Below are 18,835 nucleotides of genomic sequence, written 5' to 3' on the forward strand. Positions count from 1 at the left end.
TCTGACTATTCATGCAGAGATTACAGTGGGATTAATGGATAGCATGTTCGCTTTCTTCACATTTCTTTCCTGCTTCTCCTTTTGAAAACAGTGGGCTTCCTTTTTGAGACGTTTCTATTTCACAATATTTTGCTACATGAAAGTAGATCTATCAAAGAGAAAATGCAGGTTTGGAAAAGGGCATCTCACCCCCCCCCATACCACTACACATTTCTAAATACAGGAAAATGTGTTTTTCCATTTGATTTTTTATTCTCTTCTACCCTTGGTTGATGTTGGCAAAAATTCACTCTGCAGTAATAATTTTTCATGCTTTATAAACAGCTTCAAATGTTTGCATTTTTTAAATCAAATTAATCCCTCAGCCCTTCTACTTCGATGGTGGTGATTCTCTCATGCAATAAGTCACCCCAAACCATTCATTCGTAAAAGTAAATCTTGCCATATTGCTATTCAAAGACAAATCACCACATATGTGGCCATCAAGAACTGCAAAAGGAGATTAAGTACACTATGCTATTTTAATAGCAAATGTTTAAAATGTGATTTCTTTATTGTGCATCAAACACCCATTCTATCTTGATGTGTGTACAGGTAAATGTATATTCAGGTCCATGAAATCCTTCCAGGCAAAAATTGTGCTTTCAAGCTAGAGAACAAATGCTTTTTACTTAAAACAAAAAAAGATAAATGTTTGGAATGTATGCCCACAAGTAGACAAATACTTAGGTTCCTAATATTTAGATTCCAAGCATCTTCCCTCGTTTGAGCAAGTTTTGTATGCTTTAAATATATATATTCCCTATAAATCAAACTGTGCAGAAACCCCCAAATCTCTTTATTCATTAACTGCACAAATTCTGAGAAATCCTGTTGTCTCCTCTGCTCAGTAAAGAGCAGCTTCAAACAAGACACTGGAACTTGGATAATAGCCCAACTATGCCTGAAGCAATACTATATAATATGATTAGTTGTCCTTTATTGGTAAACTAATTAATTTTGATAATTTACCTGGAAACTATGTCTTTAAGTATTCATAGGTACAGAAGAAGGACACTTAAGTGACATACAGATAGCGTGAACTAAAAAAAAAAAGCTTATTATTATAAATTAGGCTGTATTAATTTTATGATAAAGAAAAGACATACAAACGACAAATGAGTAAGACAAATCTGAAGTATCATATGAACACAGGAGAAAATATGGAGAACACGCCATAGACACACACACGTATTTGACACACACACATTTTACATGGATAGCACTGCCTTTATTCACTGTGCATTCACGGTGCTGAAGACAGAAAACACAGGGAAACAAAGTATGGGAGTGATAAGAAAGCGGAAAATGTGCAATTGTTATTTTAAAACACTAGGCTAATATTAGTCTTTAAATAAGAGTGTCTTGGCTTTCACAAACTTTTGTCACCGTTTCTCCTCATTAATAGGAAGAAATCAAAGTAACGCAAGAGATTTGGAAAGCGCATCCGTCTAAAAAACACTGATTAGTTCAAAAAAAGATGTAACACTGAGAAAACTGCTCATGCCAAACAGCATAGAGCAGGACGAACACATTCACGAGATTAATTCTTTTCATGGTGGCTACCATTGGTACATTCTGAGTGTCCTAAAAATGCCTTAATAGTCTACCTCGTCCTCAGGCTAAATTAACAGGTTCTGCTTTAGTTCTTTACCAAGAACATTTTTTAACCATCTTAATAAATGCAGGCTTCATTATAGAATCCCACTTTCAAATGGTCTTCAGGATAGCAGACATCTTAAGCATTTAGTTTCTGTGTAATGCTATCACTTAGTTTCTCTCATTGTAACGTGATCATTTTCCCCTGTATTTTCAATTAGTTTTGAGGACAGTGCAGTCCGCTAATAGAAGTGACTTAGACTGTTATGTTGTTCCAGGTGGCTAATTTTTTAATGAAAATAAAAACCAGTATATTCTTGCCACATGTAGCACTTTCAAAGGAAAGACTGTAAGAGAAATTTGGGCCTGGATTTTCTTTCAAATTCTCAAATAAAATGAAGACATTCATATAACGTACCAGGATGTTCAAAAAGTAACAGCTAACTGTTACAAAGAGATGTCGAGAGCTACACATCTTTATTAGGTGGTTTTTAAAAATGATCTTTGAATACTTAACAAAACAACGTTTTTTTTCCCATTTCTCTGAGAATGACTTTCTTCAACCAAAAGAGAGTCAGTGTTATTCTCGCTGACCTCTGTGTTCGCATTAAAATGGCCGAGTCCATTTTTGATAGCTCCCAGTAAGTGTCACAATGCAGAGGAAGAGATGTTACCCAACTAGTCTGCACTTGTTTCATATTTTTATAAAATCTGACTTTGAGAATCAGAAGGTGGGAGTTCACATGGAAAAGGCTGATTCAGGTCCACATGTGTAATAAACAGGCATCCTCAGAAGCCCCCATGCTGCCAAAGTCCAAATACTCCTTCTGAACGAATTTTAATATAAATATTACCAAGGTCTTCCCAAAGAGAAGTCCAATGTTAACAGACTCAGAACCTCATCCAGGCTCATAGCATGAAAGTACATGCCCCACTGTAAGTACCAGATTGCAACAAATTACACTCACTTACTTCCCTCTAAAAAAAAAAAAAAAAAAGACATTTGAAATTTTAAAGGATAAACATTTTAAAAGTAAGACCAAAATGTCATTAATAAAAGGAAAGCTGAACAAACACACCAGCGAAGTATAGTCCCTCGGAAGACAACAAACAAGAAAATTCCAGAGCCACACTGGATATTAAAGAGAAACCCATCCGCTGGAGAATGGCAACTGTTACTAGGAGCTCTCTCTAGCTACCTCTGCCTTTGGATATTTTTTAAAAAATTTATTAACCTGACAGCAGGAAACTTTACACAGATTGCCCCCCTCACAGGGTGCCAGTTTGGTATAAACACTTTGCTATCTTTTTCTTTAGCATAAGAAAATCAAGAAACATGTTAAGTGGAGCCAGGTGCATATTTGGGCAAATGTGCCTGCTCCTCGGCCAGTCTCGGCACCCAGGGAAGGCCTGAGAATAATCAGGAGCCCAATAGCAGAGCGGCACCCTTCACCCTTCCTCCTTCATGTCGACTTTCTTTTTAATGTGTGGATGTCTGATGTATTATTAATCCCCAAACATAAGCCAGCAAGATCGCCAAAGGGAAGCACCAGTCCTCTCACAAATTATTTGTTTACTGTCTAATAGTGAGCAAGGTCCACGTGAAATAGTCACTTAAGCCTCATTTCTCAAGTGGGGGAAATTTTTATTTGGTCAATTCTTACAAGAAGAATGCTAAGTCTATAATTAAATCGGGTAATTGAGAAAGAAGGCAATCTACTTAAGGGCCGAGCCTTGGGAGCTTGAATCAGGACTACACCTCTATTTATTAATTATGACACAAACTGGGCTGGGTGAACTACAAAACCCAGTCTAGTGCCCTGTAACCTTTAAGTCAGAAACAGCCAAGACGCGAAAAAGACGAAAAGGAGAGCATTTAAAGGGGGTGATGGTGCAGATTAATGTAATTCCTAATACTGTCTTATGGCCAATCCTACATAGGACCATTTAACAACAATGACAGCAAAATATAAGAATCGTAGCCATCAAAGTAGAAGAAAAATGTCAAACCGTACCAGCATTTTGGTTTGCTCATGTGTTAGCATGGACAGCATCTTCAGACACTGCAATATTAAACTTTCTTCTTTAAACAGATGTCTGACCTGAGCACCCCAGGCTCAGCAGAAACAGAAAAGGAAGCCACTAAGAGAGTCCCCACTGCATCTCATGTCACGTACTGTGCACTGTCCTCCATTAAAGTGTCACTTAGAAATGAGCATAACTCAACCAATGAATATGGTGAAAAGTTTGAACATCGTGCTATTGCCTATGGATTTATCTGTATTTCGAAACTTACACATTAACACTATTTAAAGTGGATTTACTTATCTAGGCAGTATCACAATGGTCTTCTGGGGGGAGGGGGAGAAACACTAAAACTGAATCTGTCTAGACACACACACACTGGATTTTTTTTTAAAGAAATACCTAGGTGCATTAGGTTGCCCTAAATGTTCAGAAATGTATCTAAATGTGCATTTCCCCCTCAGTAGTCAGAGAAGAACACCACAGGGGTTTGTTTGCCTATTAAACCATAACTGATGTTTGACAAATACCTTATCATGCATCTCATTTACTTACACAAATATAGGTTTCTATTGGTTTCTTTTAAATAACTACTTTGGCATAGAATCTGTTATCCAAATTATTTAGTTAGAAATATACTCCTTTGATATTTCCCCAGCAAAACACTCTTTCTTCAGTGAAAAATAGTCTACATTTTCCATTAATAGACTATCAAAACTCATAAAAATATAGAAGCATGATGCATATTGTAAATAAATATATTTCTCTAGGGAATATTCCTCATCACCTGCCAGCTAAATCCTTCTTGGGCTTAAGCCCAAGTCCTGATTACTGGCCCGAGCATATTTCATCAGAATATTATAAATATCCAAGGCATTGGAACCTTGAGAGAGATGTTTCAATAAAGTCATACAGTGATGCCATAATGAAGGCCTCCACTCATTCACAGGCAGCCTGACCACAAGGTGCAGGCCGCATAATGCCCTACCAGTGACCTCCATGCTGACCTACAGAGACCACTGTCTCAAGGGGTGACAGACAATTTAATCCTTTATCCTTTTGTCATTGAAAATGACTCCACCGCCATAAATTCTCATCAAGTCAAACTGGATGGCAATTAAAAAAAAAAATCTTAGAACGCATGTTTCTATGAGAAAGATAACAGGAAGGAAAAGAAAAAGAAAACACCCTACAGATGGTACATTTTCCAGCAAGGAAGAATCACTGACCCAACTTTCAACCCTTTTCTGAAAGTTCACAGATAAATGATATTGAAAACGCCCACGCTTACAAGTATCATGATATGCAATTTCTTTTAACCCAGAAAAACACAGTAGCATGACAGAAAACCAGCCAGCACTCTTTACCTCGGGTCCAATGTGTATAAATGGTTTTTTGTTTACATCCCAGCTCAGGGCTCTGGAGCTGTGTGCCCAACTCACATACGGTGGGGTACAATCGAGCAGCTGAGCCACAGAGGAGCCCAGCCACCCGAGGTTGTTGGGACTTTAAGAAAAGCAATCATGAGGTTTATCTTGAAACAATAAAAATACTCCCAGGAGGAACACGGTTAATAAATCATCTTTCAAATTTCAAATATATCTGGGAGAAAATATTTAGGGCCCTTTTATGCGCTCTCACTTCTTCAGCCGAGACTGTACGGGAAAACTTTAGTACAGATATTTTTCTGGGGATATATATTACTTTTATCCTTCCTGTGGCCATCTTCCCGACCAAGTTGTTGATGCTCTACCATTTGAATTTTAGCATCCAACTTGACAGAATGGGGACCACTGAATTCTTGACGAGCATAACTAAAAATGAAGCACCACATTGAGACGGGTATAATAAATGTCACCCGAGAAACACAGCAACCTCTTCCTTTTGAGACTGTTTGACAAAGGCCAGTTTTGAGAATGGTTTCGGATATGCACATCACTAGTCACATATTAAATGGCTGGCCCCATGTGGCATCGCTCATTTAATCCTGTAGCCAAAACCCAGGGAGACGCAGAGCCAAATTCTCTGATAATACCCCCCGACAAGCAAGTCTCTTCTCCTCCATACTGTTTCCCATAGCTCAGAGCTTCGCATAATACAGTCACAGACCGAAAAGAGACCGTTATTCTACAGGCTTTCCAAGAATAAATAATGCACCACTTAATGATATCACAGAGAACTACCTCACCACACGTTTCTCAATGAAATGTGGATTCATCTTTCCTAAGTGTACTTGAGTTTCCCTAGCTGTTCAAGTTAAGCAAAATGTTACCTCTGATGTAATTACTTTATAAAACACAAGGGCCCTTTTCTGAACTTTCTACTGAGGCTGGCATATGGCTCCTGGTTTGCTCCCTCTGGTATTCTGAGCGGCGGTGGGAGCACTGAAACATTCTGGACAGTATGTTTCCCTTTGGATGCTGTTAAGAGCAGAGGTGCAATTTCAGGAGAGGCATAAAAGATCCAACGGTTCCTGGAATTTCCTTTGTTTATCCATAGAGGGCATCAGTATTAGCTTTTCTCCTGCAGTTTTGGGCTGAAGGTGCCCATACTGTGACAGAAACAGACCTGTGCTCTGGACTGCTAATTTCAACAAGACACAGAAGGGGGAATAATCTCCAAAGAAATCCATCAATACTGAAATTTCAGGTGCAGTAAAAAAACAAAAACAAAAACAAACAAACTGAGCTCTTCTTGCCTCCTGTTGTTGCTAAATGTCTCTCCACAAAAGTAAACACATCAAGATGCACACGATTGTCTTAATCTACTCCTTTCATTAGGGAAGCACAGTTTTCAAGAATGCAATGCGCATGCCATGAGGATGATGGTCAGAGAGAGTGTGTTAGGAAATCATGGTTGAGAGATAAACCTGGATGCTCTCAGTTATTCTAGAAAAAAGTAATTCTTCATTGTTAGGCAAAGTGTGTAATGAAAACCATGTACAAGAACAAAAACACTTGAGCGTATTCATGTCAAATAAAACGATGGTCCATTAAATTGTCACCCAGTAGGTGTGGCCAAAGTTGCTAAAAATCCCGGGAGGGAATTATTCTAAAAAGTTTTAGTCAGTTATGCAAACTGGGATTTCTATGGCTAAGTCGCGGTGATATTAACAGGATAGAGCACAATAGACCCAATAGCTAAAGACGCCTCAGAGACCATTGGGTGCTTCCTTCGATGGACATTCTAGTCCCTCTGCCTCCTCTTTTTGCCTCAAGTTTTGGAAACTGCTCATCTCCTGGTTGCTTCTTCACCTAATCAGAAACTGGAAAATATTCACACTGTTCAAAAAGCACTCTAGAGACCAAATAAAATTAAGCGAATACATAAGGAATATCAGATGTAAGATGGAGATTTTGCCCAGTGTCCTCTCACAAATTCAGAAGTTGAGAATTTTCAAGTGAAGATGAGCACCTTCTAACACTCACCACGATTTCTACACTAAACTCTGATTCCTTAGTTTACCCCGTAAATATTCTACCTCAGATATATTTTCAATGAACTTGTAATTTAAACCTCTTTGACCCTCTTGTGTTTTTTTATTTAAAGCTTATGTCTCTGCATGTGCAAATCAGTAAGAGTGACATAACAGATCTATAACAATTAACAGTGGGAAATCTAAACAAATGTTAAGAAGCCAAATTAATCACCCCTCTACTGGTTTACTTGAAGGAAGGAGAAAAAAAAAACAAGTTGGGGTTATAAGTGAAAGTCTACGAAATGCATTTACTTTTTTAAATTGCATGCAAAGTTTAGGAGCAAGTAATCCATTATCCACGATTCTGTTGAATTCACAGTTGATTACTTTTTAAAAGTCAAAATGCTTGGTATTAGCATCCCCAACATCAGATAGACTGGAGCATGGCTTTGCCTTTCTGTAATTTTTAATTTTATCTGACTTCTCTCACTAACCCCCTGAAAGGAAATGAGTGTTCTAGGACATGACTCTCCCTACACACATAAAAACTGAAACTACAACAAAATATTCCTTTAGAGTGCAAATGCTAAAACCTTAATGCCTAAGTAAAAAAATAAAGAAAGAAAATAAAAATCTATGTGCCAGGTGGAATTGCTGATTTTGAAAAAAGCATAATATGACAGAATTTCTTGAAACTGGGATCTATTATACTCTTAACTGTAAAGCTGTATTTTACCAATAGAAGATCTGAAACAGAAAGTTTCTCTGCAACACCCCTCAGTGTTTGACTGAGTGAACATTTCAAATCAGAGGAAAGCTTCCTCTGTTGAAGCTGGCCTACAGTTGCCAAACTATTGAAGCTGCTTTCTTCCTGGAGGTTAAAAAAAAAATTAAGCTTATTTTTTTTTTTAGCTGAATTAACAACTTTCTTGACGAAGCAGTCTATGCAGTGGTGTGGTTTCTCTTTGACGTTCAGGCACACGGCTGTGTTTTTAACCTGCGACCCAGCAGTGCTCTGCCTGATATATACATATAAAATCAGGTGTATATATCGGGTTAGTATATATAGGTATAAACAGGTTAGTATGTACATATATATATTCAGTGTTATAAGTATATAAACACTGGAAAATAATTAAAAGCCAGTGTTTCAGGAGCAAGTGTTCTGAAAACCTAATGTCACTCTATCCCTTAAAGTGCTTCTCCAGCACAGACATCTATCACCATCCATCACTCAGTCACGCGCCTCAACAACCCGCTCCCCTTTCTGATTAGAGATCACAGTTGCTTGAGTTGGCTTACAGAGTGTCATCTGTTTGAATGACAGATGTCTTTGCTGGAGTGGCACTCTGCTCGCTCTTGTTTTGTTTATGGAACAAAGATTCCTGAAAGGTCCCGGGCTGCCTCCACATTTAGGAAGAGCCTATAAACATCTGGTCAAGGGAAGAGGGGTGGGGAGGGACGCAAAGGACCTCTTTTCTTTCCTTGTCCCCCTATTAGAAGGAGAGATACACACTCTAATTGTGATTACAAAAATGTTATTTCTCTGAGCAATCCCCGTAGCCACCTTTGTTTACCTGGCACAGAGAGACTCTTATTGATATTTCTCAGTTCCCTCTTCCGTCTTTTGACTACAGATAATAACTCTTTATTCTCCTTCCCCTTAACAAAAGGCTGCAAAGCAACCCGAAACCGAGTCGATATTTATTCAATAAATGTTAACCAATTCTCACAATGGAACTGATTTCCTGATTATTATTACCATCTTCTTCTTTTTCCTCTTCTTTTTTTTTTTTTTTTTTTAATAATTTCTAGCCCTGGGGACTCTGGCAATATCAGACAAGCCCCAAGGAGCAGCGAGGAACTTCCTTGCTGGGAAAAGTTTGGAGGACATCCTGTTAGCCAGCTGGAAAGGGCTCCGGTGGTGCCCCTCCAAGATGCGAAGCTCCTCTTTAGCACTTACAAGAAATTGAATGAACGACAGGGAAAGGGTGGGGGGGGGGTGTGGATTGCTCTTCCGGACAACATGGTAGGGCTGAAATGAAATACCTAGACAGACTTACCGAAGAGCTTGCTGGGAGTGTCCTCGCTGTCATTTGATTCCACAGGCTCAAGCAGGGGCTCATTCAGCTCGCTGTCTGAAGTAGCAGCCTTGTCCTCACCTCTCAACTCCGCATTCATTTCACTCCGCGCTGACAGCAAGGGCTTACTGACTTGTCCAGCTATCATTGGATCCTGGGATGGGGGAAAAGAGTGAAGGGGAGGAAAAAAAAAGTGGCAGCTTTAGTGTGCGTGTCCTCTCTCCCTCTCCCTCTTTCCTCTCTCTCTCTCTCTTCCACACACACACTCTCCCTCTCTCCTCTCTCTCTTATCTGCTCCTGCTGTTATTGCTGGCTGCAGTCAAGTGAAGAGCTATTACAGATCCGAGGAGTTCTCCATTACTCCCCACCCTATTAAAGCTCAACTAGCATGTGAGAGATTCAGGAAGCTTCGGAGGGAAGAAGGGGTGGGGGGAAACTTCTTTGAAAAGCCACCTAACCAACACAGCTTTAATTGTGGGATATGCTTTTTTGTGCGAATGTTTTTACACCTTGTTCGGTCTTTAATGCAGTAAGAAAAAAGAAAGTGCTGGGTTTGTACTTCGGCAACACACTAAAAAGGAAGGAGCACCCTATGGAGGAACCACGGGCTATTTTAAGAAGCACTCTCCCTGGGGGAGAAGCAATTAAACCCTATCCCCAGAGCAGAGAAAAGAGATAGGGAGAAAAGAGTCCTCGAAAGGCTTTCAATGGAATAAAAGAGATTTCTCATGTAAATTCCATCAGCACCCTTAGAAGTTGACTTCGCTGCTCCCAGATTTGGGACTGCGCCTGACCCCAAAGCCAATGAACATGTTAAAGCAAACAATACACAGCAAAATAGATGAAAAATGGTTCAAAAAAATTTTTTTAAGGAATTGGAAAAATACTTACAAACTGTGTTCAATAATTCCGATACCCAGAGCATCATACGCCCAGAGCATTAGAGAAAAAGAAAGCAAAAAATCACCTCCAAAAAAGGCAAACTTCCCCACCTTCCCAATAATTTGAATCTGCTTTATCTTCAGCTCATTAGGAGGGCGTCTTAGGATCAGAAATATTTCCCAAAGAGAGCCTGCTATTCCATTTGCAAACTCAGATGCATGATATTGTTTTGGCACAAACACCGGCTGCAGAAGGAGAAGCAAGAAGTGCCCCTTTTGCGTTATCTGGGAGCTATTTATTGCCAAGTTCATGCCTAAGTGGTTCCTGAGGAGGAAACAGGTGACCAGCACAAGAGCAGGTGGGGCGGCATGCTCTCTTGTCCCATCGTTACACTGGTCGCGGTATGCCTGTGGTTATTTTTTTTTTTAATGTATTCATGCCTGAAAAGTGAATTTGATATGACACATGATAATCTATGAAAATGTTAATCAATACAAATAGTTTAAGCTGTCATCAAATGCACTTCTTTAGTCAATACTCATACCACTGAAAACAATGTCACTGTCACCAGGGCTTAATGTGCACAGCACTTAAATATTGGACTCTGTGCATCAGTGCACTTCTTCTTCAAATACTGTAGGTAAACACATTTTCTCCCTATTTAAGGCTGAAGCACTCAGCACGCATTTAGCTGAGCCGAATCCTCCCTTTTGAATACCTTGATAGGTCCACTGGAGGGCAAAATTAATACTTAATTGAATCTCACAGTCATCAAAATAATCAATACTTTTTTATTATTTATTCTTTACAGTCTGTTGACTGTTTCAAACCTCTGAGGGAATGGTGGAAAGGATTCATGGCTTCGAAACACTGTCATTTAACAAGGTAATTTTCAGTGGGGCATTAGGGGTTGTGAAACATATAATAAAACAAAAATGGTGGCTTATAATAGGAAGAAAGAAAAGAATTATATTTCTGCCATCTAACAAAACAGGATAAATAAAAAAGCAAGTGCAGAGAGAGAGGGAGGGAAGGGGGGGATGAGGGAGAGAAAGACTGGCTTTTGAAGGGTTTTATCATATCAAGAGCAGAGCCAGGCTTTCATAATGCTGACATTTCTCATCCTGACAATCCTAAACAAGTGGAAAGGATGAGATCGTAGATATCATCTTTCATCACATTCCCCAGCTTAAGAACCAACATGACAGCTCCTTTCCCCTTCAAACTGTTAATTACTAAATAAAATACTACTCTCTGTCAGCATCAGATTATCGCGGATAGCAACCAGAAACATTTCTCCATTGTTTCCCCCCTCTGGATCCGTGATACCTACCTTGAATTCTTTAGAAAATAAATTAGGCTTGTCTCACCATATTGTAAATATTTGAAATATAATCAATGTCATCAATGCGGTCGATTCACGGTATTGTCAGCGTAAATTTGCTGGTGATAGATTAGCATTTCATTGACTGTGTTTGGTCACTGAGGTTGGGAGCGCTTGAATTTCGGGGGTGGGGGAAGCAGGCACAGGGGAAAGGAGACACGAAATTCTCAAAATTTCCCCCAATTTCTTTGCTAGGCATCTAAGAAAATGCGCTTTTGGATTCTTCTGAGTCAGTTAGTGGAGCGGGGTGGGGAGGGAAGGGAACCCTGCTTTGCCTCACGCTTTTGTAAGTGTACTCCTCACATGAAGTAAAGAGCCCAGGTTTAAATTCTAGTACATTTTTACCCTACCAAAGGTTGACTACTCAGTCTCCCTAATCTAGAGGAAGGGTTGTGACCCGTGCCTTTGAGATACCCTATCTCTGAGGCTGCACGGCTCATTTGAGCATTTTTTTAAGACAGTGTTCATGACAAGCTCATGTTTAGAACGGCATTCAAAACCCAGGATCAACCAAACATGGTATTGGGGAATATCTGGGTAGTCTTCCCCAAAACAAAGACTATTTTCTTCTTGTTTTATCTGTGAATGCTCAAACTGAATCCTGAAGCACGCAGGGGGACCAAAATGTAGCTGCCAAGTTCAAGTGCACTTAAATCTTCAAGATGTTCAGTATGGCTGATGTGTGCAAAGCATGTACTGGCAGATGGTATATATTCACTGACCATTAGCTCTTCTTCCTTCAATTACTTTTATGTACCTCATACACGGCTAGGTTCCCAACTAGTGCCTCTCGGTGACTTGAGCTTAGGAAATTCAAGAGTTTGTCATCCAGGTACTCATTTGATTTTTCATCTTACAAAACACTTTACATTTTCCATGATGCAGCTGTAGCCCACGTCTATATGTGCATGACATGGTTAAACAGCAAACCCCCAGCGAGGCAGAGAGCAGACAGCTTTTAATCACAGCTGCAACCACTGGGGGGTCCATTTGAAAATGTGTCACAAGCTGTAACCACTGAGTACAGTCATAAGTGATGAGGGAGTGCCTCTTTCAAGCAGCACTCGGTTCAGAAGTCATTCTCCCCCTGCCAAAAGGGATGGCAGTCTGTAAAAATCCTTTCTGCCAGAGCGAAGAAAGGATTTTCCGACAGGCACCAACCTAGGTGCTTGCGGGAATGCAAGAAAGTGGCAATTGCACCATGCACAAGGATCTCTGCAGCAGCACACGGGAACAGAAATAGCTAGGAGAGGCAATAAATAGAAGCGGCAAAGGCTTCTTACTTAAAAATCGGAAACTGTAGCAACTGCAGGCAAAGAAGCTGGGACCTCTCTGCAATTCTTGTATAAGCGCTGATAGAGGAAAAATGACTGATTCAATATGGAGGAGTGGCGAGTAGGTGCAGGAATAGGACATGGCGGGTGCCAGTAGAGGCCAATCCATGATGACTCACGAGGCTCATCAGAGACCCAAGAGCCAGACGCCAAGGAAAGAAGAAGCAGGAGAGGTGGTTTCCAGGAGCAAAATCTGAACAAGGAGTTTTGCCATGTCCTAAAATGAAAGGACTACGATCAACGGCGACAGACTGAAATCTCATTCGAGCATTTTCAAGGAACAGAAATGGGTCCCATGTAGGGAATGAAGATATATGTAATGTCACCCAAACTATGCAAGGCATTAATCCCTCTTGGAGGGACACAGGTCTGAGACTCAGAGAAGCCAAGTGACTAGTCCCAGTGCCACACAACTCGCGTGTGGTAATGCTGTATTTTGATCTTCAGTAGCTTCATCCTTTTATATTGCCCAGTAGGCACTGGATGAAAAACCAAGGCTCATAAATTTAGTAACTCATGGGGTGTCCCAGAACTTGAATACAGGCCCTGAAGGGTGTTAAACTCTGGATAACTGATTCCCAAAGCATGTGTGTAGTATCTTCCTCCTTGCAGACTCTAGGAACAAAAACCTTGTCTGTCCAACACTGCTCATGTGAAATCTATGGGACGATACAGTGTAAGAGACAAGACATCAGACGGTGTCAAACATCCAGGCTTGCATTCAGGTTCACGGTCTACAGAAACTTAGCAAATCATTCGACCAGCGATACCCTCAATTCTCTCATCTAAAAAATGAAAAGGTTGGAATAAAACAGCATTTCCCAAAGTGCACTCCACAGAACACTTGTCCCCAAAGATATTCTACTTAAAAGAATTTTGCAATCATACCCACATGGAAAATGCAACAGAGTCTACCAGGAAAGAAACTGATTCAGCTCTGCTTAACCCCGCATTTCCCCAAATCATCTGACCGCGGAAGGACTTCTCCTTGTAATCTCTGTTAACATTATCCAATGGATCTGGTGCCTCTTGAAACTCATTTTACAATTGATTCTAAATTTACATTTACATTACTGCTAATGTAAATTACAGCTCTGTCAATGATGCTGCAAAAATTAGCCAGAAGCCTTCAGCGAGTACACATCTGCCCAGGGCTTCCCACACTTTAGTAACTTTTACCTAACCAATATTCCTTACAGTTTATTTCTATATGGTTACATACAACTTAGCATATACTAGCTGTGTATATTCTCACTGTATACTAATTCCTGATGTCTTTTAATATAATTTTTAAATACAGATGTCCCCGTGCAGCTCAGGTCGTGATTTGGGGTCCTGAGACCAAGCCCCACATCCAGCTCTGTGCTCAGCATGGGCTCTGCTTGAGATTCTCCTTCTCCCTCTGCCCCTCCCCCTGCTTGTTCTCTCTCTCTCTCAAAATATAAACAATCTTTTAATTAAAAAAAGATATCTCTGTGTATTTCTGCTGTAACCCCCCTTTATCTGAAGAGCAGATACAGGGAACTGTATGAAGGAAGAGAATTCAGCTTGGGCTTTCACTCAGCTGTCAACAATAATCCTCGATAAACAAAGAGATAATTCAGCTAAAGGCCTGTGATGATTTAACCAACAGAGTTTTTGTAAGCAGAATCATTCTCATTTGATAGTCAGAGAAACTAAAGATAGCGAGATGATTAACTCAGCAAAGCATCCGTGTCCAGTGGCAGCTACACAATGGAAATAGCCACCCCCATCTAAACCGAGCTTGAAATGGGGCCAGCATATTTTTATGTACATACAAACCAACTATGAAGCAGGCAATCAGAAGGCTTTGAGGGAAATGTAAATAAGACTAGCGGGCTTCACAACTCCAAGAAACAATTAATTTGTTTGCGAAGTGCCAAAGTATGGCGGGGGAAGTGATGCTCAACAGATCTATTTCTAGAATTCAATAGAAAAAAATTATATCCATTATAAAGAAAAAAAAATGTATTGGGCCGCTCCCCAACCTCCCCCCCAACCCTTAGAAGGCCACATTTCAATTTAGGAAAATTACCTGTAGGCAAATTACCTACAGCCCATTTAAGATGCAAAAACAGCACCATATTTTGTATTTAATTTCTCCCACTGAAAAGAGGTAAAATCAAAATCACAGATAATTAAGAGGATAAAACCAGACTTTCATGGGTTTGGGGAAAGAAAACTTCAAGTGTGAATTTTGTTACCTTGGTCATGAAATAAAACAATCTTTATCTTTCTTTTACCAATTACCAAATATTATTAAGTCAGTTGGTTCTCATTATAATATTCAACGTACCAAAGAGTTCCCTCGAAAGTTACAAGGCATTTCTATTTTTTTACCATGCAATATTTCCTCTTTCTGCCAATAATTCGTAAAGACATTCTATTTGACTTTTAGAAATAAGACCATAATTTATTTTTATAATTTTTTGTATTGTTATAATTATATATTTATTGTTGAAAATCCTGAAAATTAATGAAAATCAAAACACTAAAAATACCATAAATTCACCCACCACCCCTACTGCCGCTTATTTCATTTTAAATGTCACTTCCTAAACTGCAAACAAAAATTGTTTTGAGGAAAGCAGAAAAACCCACATTTTTGGCAAATACTCAATAGATGGAAATTTACATTATAATGAACTTAATTACAAAGCTTACACAAATGCACCCTCGTTCATCTCACAATAGATTTTCACAGCGAAATGTTGATACCAACCTGGGTTTCCTTCCTCAACCCAAGATTCCCAACTGTTATCTATCTACCCCATCTCTCCACTTCCCAGTTAGTGTGGCTGAGATCTTACTGGACCCTGTCCCAAAATAAACGAGCTGAGTATTCTGTGCATATCAAGCAGGCATTCAAACTTCAAAAGGAAGGCTGGGTTTCAAGAGTGAAGCACTAAGGAGGCTTCCCAATAACTCGTGGACGCTCCCTGTTTTAGCATCAAGCACCTGCATGACCACGAGTAAGTCACTATGTCTACATCTTGGTTTCCATACCAACACGGCTTTCTATTTCTCAAGGGGGACACTGTGAGACTTGAGTGAGGTGATGCACAGATAACATATATGAATATAGTTAGAAAGATAGACAGACTGCACAGAAAGACCACCTTCCACCACACCACTTCCCCCAGTGAGGCATCCAACTGACCGTGGGTCCAGCTGGAACAGAAGTCTACGCCATGGTGGATGTTGTGGTGTGCCTCCCAGAACCCCCTTCACCACCAACGCACTCATTTCCCAGCTGCCACGAATGCTGGTTGAGATGGCTCGAAGCTGAGTCCTCCCTCAGGACTTGCCTTTGCCTGAAGGCAGCTGACTCTCCAAGGTCATGTCCCTTCCTCAGGAGGCAGCTTCCATTTTGCTGTGTGGCCTGCAAAGCTGAAAATACTTCTTCTCTTGTCTCCTGACAGAAAAGGTTTTCTGACCCCTGAGCCCCACCCTAGGTTCAGTCAGTTGCCTAATCAATGTTCCTGCTCTGGGGGCTATCATCTCCTCAGAAAGGCCCTACCTCAGGCTCAGGTACCACCCAAAGTCAGCTACCTCCATTCACCGTCCACCATTCCTTCACCGTGTATTTTGCTGATTCGTATAATTTATATTAGTTTGAGTGGGTTTAGAAACTTATTGACCAGCCTTAGTGGAGGCTGGAAATGGGTTTTCATTCAGTTAGTCACATTCAAGATACATGCACTGGCTAAAATATTTTAGAGACATTCCTCTCCCTTGAGTGGAATCAGAGATACTAAGAATCTAGCAAGTCCTGTTGCCTCAGGGTTTCGGGCTAGAAGCCTAAACTGTCCCACATCCAGTCTTCGGTTCAGAGAGTTCTAGCTGCCTGATGGTATGAGGGAAACACCTTGCTTCTAAAATCTTGCCTTATCGGCCTGAACAGATGCACGCTGTGCTAGGTTCACCTAACATGACAGAGAATTATGACTTCATCAAGCTTTCAGAGAGGTTGAACGAACAATTTGGGGATTATCTACTAATAAAATCATGCTCAATAAATGTCTGTATGTATGGCAACATCTGGCCTCAGAGCTTGTTTTCATTCTAAGCAGGTGGCAAGGTTTTGGGAACGTAGCAAGCCCTCACCCATCTCCAACCATGACTGACTACCGTTATCCACCAGAAAGAACCCAATAACTGTGTGTAAGAAATGTGCAACACAACCCACCATACTGGATGTTGACCCACAATTAGATGAATGTTGTGTTAGGGGCAGGCAAGTCATTACAGAGTGAAATACGGTTCCCTCTTCAGAAGACGGTCTGGGCAAATTACACTCTTTGCTGCCCCACCAATCCCCAACATTCTCTCGGGGGCTATTTAGTCAAGGTGGATGGCCACAATCATGTTGAAAGGAAAAATAAGACTGCAAAATATCTAATTTGCCTGACTGTCAGAAGATGGTATTTCCTTTAAATGTACATATGGGCGTAGTCAAAGAGTCTCTTGTCTTTTTGTTGAACCTCAGATAAGCAACCTCCTCCTCCCCTGTCAATCACCACCTAGGGTTGCTATTTCTCTCCTAGCCCCACCTCCTCTTCACTATGCTTATACTTTTGTTGACCAGTGTTAATTATCAACACATTTATTGATGACTCTAATTAAAGATGACAGCATTAGACACGGCGCTGCATCTAAACAGAAACAAGCAAATAAACAAAACAGCTCATCAGTACAAATCTATAAGTTGGCATAACAACATAGCAATCAATCAAATGGGAGTCTGCGAGTTCTGGACTTCGAGTGTGCACTCAGACACAAATCTAGATCGTCACCCTGAACCTCTATAGCTCTTAGCTCTTTTGGCCCCAAGAGGTTAAAATCACCGTGTGGATGATGCTTCATGTATACTTACCTGGGAAAAAAGGGAGACACTGTTATTGATAACATAAGAGCACCATCAATTCAATTTCTGCTGCATTTGTGAAAAAGCATCAATAAAAGTTCAATTCAGGCTCATCGAGATCTGGTCTTTTGGTAATGGGGTTATACAGTGGTATTGACATCGTATACGCATACCCTCTATCCATACATTCTTCATAATCTGATGGCTTCAAATAGGTCTCAGGATTGAATCAGAATACAACTCAGATTAAAGTGAACTTGCATTTAATGGTTTGAATGTACAAAGAGAGAACAACCAATCTCTGTCCTAAAAATGCTTTCTTTCTGGAGGTATTTACTACGTATAATCTCAATATTTGCAACCTTTTGCAGAAGTGGATGACATGGTAAGTTCACAAAATGAAAGAACCTTGCCTCTAGTTTCGGAGTTTTCAAACTGAGCACTGAACTGAGAAGCCCTAAGGTTTTTAGTGGGGAGCCTCCAGGACCTCCAAGGGAGACAAGGAAGGACAAAAGTGTCCACTCCAAGCCTTTAACCACCATATTGGCTCCTCTCATCCATTTTAGGTGGAGTTTTCAATATACTTGGAGAAACGGTCTCATAGTTCTGCCCATCCTACCTATTTGTGATGCATTACAGATGCAATAAAATCATGACAGTTTTCCCATTGGTTAATCGCTTCCTTTTCCAAAATACTCAAGCCTTTGCCTCAAGCTGAGATGCTTGAGTTTTTTGTAGGTAACAGGTCTCAGAGTTCTGGGTATTGGGTCTGATATAAAACAGGCTCTTAATAAATGTGTTTGGATTGATTGATTGATTGATGACTGATTAATAATTGCGAGGAAGGCAGACAGGAAGGAAGGGAAGGGGAAGGCAAGGATTGTCTTTGGTTGATATTTTTAATATTTCAAAATACATGTAGTCATGTCTGACATTGCACAATGTGGAAACTAAGGCCTCACCTGGCTATCTGACCCATCTGGCATTGCACACACATATACGCTGACCTGTATCCTGCTTCCAGAAATGTGAGTTTGGTTTCGTGTGCTTGTGTTACTTTGTTTTACCACAGGACAAAATGGAAAAAACCACAGGACAAAATGGAAAAATTTAATATGGACACTGAAAAGGAAAAACAAATGTTTTTTCACACCCCCCCTTCCCCCCCCCCCCCCCCCCCCCCCC

General features: G+C 40.3%; 1 protein-coding gene across 2 annotated transcripts in view; it reads right to left on the reverse strand.

Moving 5' to 3' along the window:
* Positions 1–18,835, reverse strand: part of POU6F2 (POU class 6 homeobox 2) — a 494,308-nt gene that overhangs the window by 362,948 nt on the left and 112,525 nt on the right. The window contains exons 1-2 of one of the 2 annotated variants that reach the window (XM_027575065.1): positions 17,401–17,412; positions 9,145–9,316 (exon numbers count right to left, since the gene is read on the reverse strand). In XM_027575065.1, the coding sequence (XP_027430866.1) occupies positions 9,145–9,310 (166 nt within the window). In that variant the 5' untranslated portion in view covers positions 9,311–9,316; positions 17,401–17,412. Of the gene's footprint in view, positions 1–9,144; positions 9,317–17,400; positions 17,413–18,835 lie in introns of those variants that run through there. The other variant, XM_035723420.1, reaches the window with a different exon arrangement.

Source organism: Zalophus californianus, chromosome 12 (genome assembly GCF_009762305.2).
Source record: "Zalophus californianus isolate mZalCal1 chromosome 12, mZalCal1.pri.v2, whole genome shotgun sequence".
Classification (NCBI taxonomy): domain Eukaryota; kingdom Metazoa; phylum Chordata; class Mammalia; order Carnivora; family Otariidae; genus Zalophus; species Zalophus californianus.